This window comes from Corylus avellana, chromosome ca8, assembly GCF_901000735.1.
Source record: "Corylus avellana chromosome ca8, CavTom2PMs-1.0".
In the NCBI taxonomy this organism is placed as follows: Eukaryota; Viridiplantae; Streptophyta; class Magnoliopsida; order Fagales; family Betulaceae; genus Corylus; species Corylus avellana.
This window is the reverse complement of record NC_081548.1, coordinates 21,749,363-21,755,648: the sequence shown is the minus strand read 5'-3', so window position 1 is coordinate 21,755,648 and position 6,286 is coordinate 21,749,363. Positions and strand designations below refer to the sequence as shown.

Genomic DNA, 6,286 nt, shown 5'->3' with positions numbered 1-6,286 from the left:
TTATATTTCTCCACTTCTTTTTTTTAATTATTATTTTATATTAAAAAAAAAAAAAAAGTTGTAATTATCGGCAGTGGTTGGCAAGTGAATAATATATGAATTATTTTTGAGATATGTTCCGTTTTTTTTTTGTCTGAAACACTGAGTATACAGTGCCAGCACTGTAGCTGGAACAGTACCGTTCCAGCTACAGTGCTGGTCCGTTCCGTTCGCAAACAGAGCCAACATTGTCCCATTGGCTTTAACTAAAAAAAAAAAGTAGTGAAAAGTTTGGAGCTAGCTAGCTAGCTAGCGTGAAGAGAGAGAGGCGTGGGGATGCAGTCTTTGTCAAAGATAGGGAAAAATAGAAAAGAGATGAGGAGCAATGTGTCGGGGTTGTCAATGGTGTGGCCAATGAGTAAGCATGGATGCGGCAACAGGAAAAAAAAAATGGGCCATGCAGTATATTTAATTTCCGGGGTGTGAAGGCAACCTCCATTGAATCAGATTCCTCTCTGACCCTACTCACTACTCAATTAGCAGTAGATCGATCGATATCGATGGAGAGAGAGAGAGATTCCATGTGAAACAAACCTTCACGCCCACCTACAGTATCCACCATTCCCAAACAAACAAACACACGCAATTTGATCATCTTCGACAGGGACATTCACATATTAATATGATTCTCCCATTGAACTGCGATGCATGGCGCCCGCCGGCCCCTCTATCGGCTGCTCGTGCATGCATTTTTTGTTTTTAGAGTGTAATCATCAATGTGTGTATATATATATATATATATTCCTGCTCCGCACTATAATATGTCATTCTTTTAGCATCATCTTCTACGTCGGCGCTGCCATCATGGCCAAGCCACCCGATAACACCACCGTCCTCGTCGCCGTCATCATCATCATCATCCAACTTTTTTTTTTTTTTCATCATCCACTTCGTGCGCTAACAATAATGATGATCACCTTGTCCATGCTCAGAAGAAAAAAGGAAAGAAAAAAAGGCCATCTACTTTTTTTTTTTACATGTCCACACAAGAGGGGGAGGGGGATTCGAACTAGTGACTTCCGCTTCATAAGGCGTGGTCCCCAGCCGATTAAGCTACCCCTTGGGGACAAGGCAATCTACTTTTCTACGGCTTTAGAATTTCCCAAAGAAATCCCATTAATTGGTATGAATTAATTACGTGTTATTTTTATAATTTTTTTTTTACATGTTTTTCTCCATTTGTTACGTTTATCTACTTTAATTCTAAACTGACAATAATGCCAATGATTTTATAAAAGAAAATAGAAGGTTTTGTAGGGAAAATTACACTTACTCCTCTGCAGCAGGGGCTGAACTCGGTAAGGCTTTAGTCCCTCCAAAATTTTTAAAATTACCCCTAAATTTTATGCTTTTTATGTAATAAGTCCATCCAAAATTTTAAAATTACTCTTGAATTTTAAACCTTTTTTAGTTATGTCCCCTCACACGTACTACAGTTCCGCCCCTGCTCTTCTGAATTCAATCTATTATTAAATTTGCTATGTTTTTCAAATTTTTTAATTTGGCTAATGTACTCCTATACCCTTGGGATTTGCAATATCTCCTTGTTGCCACCAAAAATAGCAAAAATACCATGCATAAGATAAAATATATATATTTTAAAAAAAAAAAAAAAAAAAGGAAAAAGAAAATCTAGGAAAAAGAAGGCATAGCTTAGGTTTATTCTGTGTTTTTTTTTTCTTTCATTTTTTTGTCATTTCTATGCATAATATTTTTGTTATTTTGGGTACGGTGTAGATTGAGATGTTGCAATTCCAGTAGAGGATTGGTAATTTGGTAGGATATATTAACCAAAATGAATGATTTGGGGGACATTGTACATTGGGTAGTAAATTGAAGGGATACATGTAGTTTTTTTCTTATTTTTACTTTAAATAATTTAGATTTTACGACCTTAAGAGTTGTACAAAGAACATTTTTCTTATGAATTGAATCCCCCAAAAATATTTTATGGTGTTCAATGATAATTGTACATTGTATTTGTAAGTCTTACTATAGCCTCACTAAACCCGGAACCCATACTTCACACCTCTCTCAACAAGGACCGGTTGAGTCATGGGCTTCGTCTGAGAGATTGGTCCCAAAAGACAGTTTGCACTTAGTGGGTTTCAAATTTGAGACTATAAAAAACAGTCAAAGTCCCAGAATTCCACCAACTGGGCCAACCCCTTAAGGTTAAATGTCAGTTTTTTTTTTTTTTTTTACTAAAAATAATTCAAATTATTCCTTTTTACAACCACAAAAACAAAAAAAACAAAAGGAAAGAAAATCCAATTATTCCTTTATTTGAAATGAGGGTCCCGACTCCCAAGTACAACAAATTAATGGCATCACTGTCAAGGGTGTCACTCTTATAAGCCTGTAAAAATACATACTTTGCTAGAAAAGAAAAGGGAATGTTATGCTTTTTCTCAGGTGCATGGATGGAGGTCGGCAACATTGCAATTTGCAAAGTGGGTGATATTTCTTTCATGTTTGTTTTGTATCAAAAGAAGGTGGCTACGGCCCACGGGGGATCGTAGGGAATAGATAGCGATGTACAAGATTTCCAATTAAAGGAGGCCGTGCAAAATTGTTGGATGACACTATTCTCTACAGTCTACAATTCTGTCTTTTTTTTACCTTTACTTTTTGACAGTGTCTACGATTCAGATGCCTATTGTGCTTTTTCTCTAAAAATGTTTTTTTTTTTTAACATGTTCCTACAAGGAAAAGGGAAAAAGGAGAGAGATATTTAAACCACTAATATCCGCTTCATGAGGTGTGGTTTGTAACTGATTAATCTACCACTTTTGTACTTAAAAAGGGGGGAGGGGGGGTGAATATGTTAGAAAATTGCAAATTTCATTCTAAACGTTTTTATGCAAATCCTGCCCAATTGTTGTAAGTGCACTTGTAAATATTGAGTCTCACGTAAATAAAATATAAATAAAAAGAATAGTTAATATATCTAAGTGGATCCAAACCCATTTACTTAGGCTTTTGGACTAGTGCGGTATTCAAATTTATATATTAATGTACTTTAAGTAAAAACTCAATAGTAGTTAATATATTTAAGTGGACCAAAACCCATTAGCTTAGGTTTTTTATTTTTTTATTTTTTTTTTTTTTACATGTCCGCACAAGAGGGGGGAGGGGGATTCGAACTAGTAACCTCCGCTTCATTAGGCGTGGTCCCTGTCGATTGATCTACCTCTTGAGGACCATTAGCTTAGGCTTTTGGACTAGTGTGATGTTCAAATTTATATATTAATATACTTTTGAAGTAAAAACTCATTTATCTCCCTAACGCTAACAGACCCAATTTTAGTGTTATATCTTGACCACATATTTGAAGTATATGCATTAATGAATGGGGTTCATGGAGGAAGTTTTTTGTTGCTGTTGCAGATAACGTACATCAATTCCCTTATAGTTTAATGATACTTTTACTCTATTAAAGGTTGTGAATAATGGCCAAAAAACACAAAAAAAAAGAAAAAAAAAGAAAAGAAAAAGGAAGTTAAATGTTGGGCTTGAATTTGGCTCGTATGCCAAACAAAAGAGGGCTTAATCACCCAAGTATGTACATAGTCTATGACTTTCAAAACACAACAAGTCTTTTAAAAGCCAGCATTTGTCAACATAAAAAACCCTATTCTTTTGTTTATTTATCAGTGACATTATCATTGAATTTTGACGGCAACAATTATTGTTAAAAGAGATTTTTTAACAATGAACAGGAGATTTAATTTACATAATATTCAATACTATTAACAATGAAGAAATCATGCAACAATTTCAAAATATAAAAAATTTGCCAAGGATAACTTAATAAATTAACGCTAGACATGAAAAAATAAATTGTAAATTGCTCTATATTGTTAAGTAAACATTGACTCTCGTGATGAGAATCCTTGTACGTAATTAGTGTTAAACATATTGGATTCTACTAATATTTTGATGATCAGGCCCGAAGAAGTGTCTACCGTTTCGACTGTCTTTTTTATTCTTTTTTTTTTTTAAAAAAAGAAACAAGGAGTTGCGAAGAGTAGAGCCAGCGTGACAGCCATCGTAGTTGAAGGGGTGACGGGCAATAGTGATCACATTCCAATACTACCATCCCAGTGGACCCTGTCCTCTGAATACGACCTCTTTTTATAAGATGAAGAGTGCGAACTCGACTGTCACTCACACAAAGTGAAAGACAGGTAAGAATAGAAGATTATACAGCCCAAGAAAAATCAAATACACTCTCCCTCGTAGCAGTATAAATAGAGCCACAAATCTACGAAGACTTTTTAACAAGGGAAGCTCCAGAGAGAGAGAGAGAGAGATAACATAAACAACACCTACCCACCTATTTCGCTAGCTTTTCTTAAATCAATCGAAAACAGAAACCTCAAAACCCCCATTTTCATTTCCCCTGTTTCCAACTGTATCCACCAAATGGGAAGCACCCTTCTAGAAGCTCTCAACGTCCGCGTGGAAGGCTCAGGCCAGAAGGTCCTCGTCCTCGCCCACGGCTTCGGCACCGACCAGTCGGTCTGGCAGCGCATTCTCTCCTCCTTCACGCCCTACTACCGCGTCATTCTCTACGACCTGGTGTGCGCCGGCAGCGTCAACCCCGATTACTTCGATTTCCGCCGCTACACCACTCTCGACGCTTATGTCGATGACTTGCTCACCATCCTCGACACCCTCGGAGTCGATCGCTGCGCCTACGTCGGCCACTCCGTCTCCGCCATGATTGGGATTTTGGCTTCCATTCGCCGCCCTGAGCTCTTCACCAAGCTCATCCTCGTCGGCGCTTCTCCAAGGTAATAAATAATTTGAAAAAAAAAATGAAACCGGCTTATTAATTAGCTTAAAATTACTGGAAAAAACATTAATGGGTCTTGGGAATTTGTGCATTTTAAGATTCTTAAACGACAGAGATTACCACGGCGGATTCGAGCGAGGCGAAATTGAGACAGTGTTGTCCGCAATGGAGGCCAATTACGCGGCGTGGGTCAGCGGGTTCGCCCCATTGTCCGTCGGCGCCGACGTCCCGGACGCGGTCCGCGAATTCAGCCGTACCCTTTTCAACATGAGGCCGGACATCTCCCTATTCGTCTGTCGCACCATTTTCAACAGCGATCTGAGGGGCGTGCTGGGCCTGGTCAAGGCTCCCTGTTGCATAATCCAGACCGCCAAGGACGCGTCGGTCCCGGCCTCGGTCGCCACCTATTTGAAGGACCATTTGGGCGGGCGCAACACCATAGAGGAGCTGCTCACCGACGGCCACCTTCCCCATTTGAGCGCACCGACGCTTTTCGCCGCCAAGCTCCGGCGAGCCCTCTCGCGCTAGCTAGGCGCGCACCGCAGAATTAGGTACTGACTAGTGGGGTCCTGAAAACTGTAATAAGGGTGGAGATCTCGGCACCTGGCGAATAATATGTGGACTTCGGATTATATGATGTACAAGAGGATAAGAGTCTCCACGTGATAATCACGTGCTGACGTATCCCTTTTTTTGGCTTCTTTTCTTTTTTTTCTTTTTTTTTTTTTTCCGAATTTTTGGAGTGTTCTTGTGTTGATCTTTATTTTGGGAAATCAATGGGATTGAAAAGAAACGAAAGAAAATGATTTCGGCTTTGTACTCACTCACTCTGGTCAGGTGTACCTTAACTTCCAATTTTGCTCTTCTTGTTATATATCCTAACGTGTATATTTTCTGAATAGGGGTTGTATGCAAAATATGGGTGTGGCCCACCCATTGATGGGCCTTGGCCGGGGGCCAGAGATTCTCTGTCCTTCCCACTTCTCCATCGGACTTTCTTGAACCACCCAATTTGTTTTCTACCTGCAATTCAAAACTAAAAACAAAATTCATTTTATACGGAAAAAGGAAAAGTGGGATTCTTGTTGCTCCTTTTTTCCACTTCAGGCATTTCGTTATCGTCATTCGCGACAAAAGTTGTCTCGGATATTTTCAATAAGTTTTGTTGTTTTTTTAATTTTAAATATTTTAGACTTATAAACTTTTTGTAACTTATTGATACGTGTCATTATATGATTGAAGAGTGTTAATGTTTTTTTAAGAAGATAATGTGACTCTAATTATATATTTATACATGCCAATAAAGCATAAAAGAATTATAGGTGTAATATTACTTTTTTTTTTTTTTTTTTGTTAATTTTTTCGCCATTGGCCCATTAGTAATTATGACCAAAAGTTTGAAAAATTACGAAAGGGGGCAAAGCATTCATGGTGTGAGGGACCTAG

The 6,286-nt window shown here is 38.3% G+C and overlaps 1 protein-coding gene across 1 annotated transcript; it reads left to right on the top strand.

Moving 5' to 3' along the window:
• The first annotated feature begins 4,164 nt into the window (after nucleotides 1–4,164).
• LOC132189787 (probable strigolactone esterase DAD2) lies at nucleotides 4,165–5,659 on the top strand. The gene is made up of 2 exons (XM_059604577.1): nucleotides 4,165–4,838; nucleotides 4,939–5,659. Exons 1-2 carry the CDS (start codon nucleotides 4,468–4,470, stop codon nucleotides 5,366–5,368), a joined length of 801 nt encoding a protein of 266 aa, XP_059460560.1. The 5' UTR covers nucleotides 4,165–4,467; the 3' UTR covers nucleotides 5,369–5,659.
• Nucleotides 5,660–6,286: the final 627 nt, after the last annotated feature.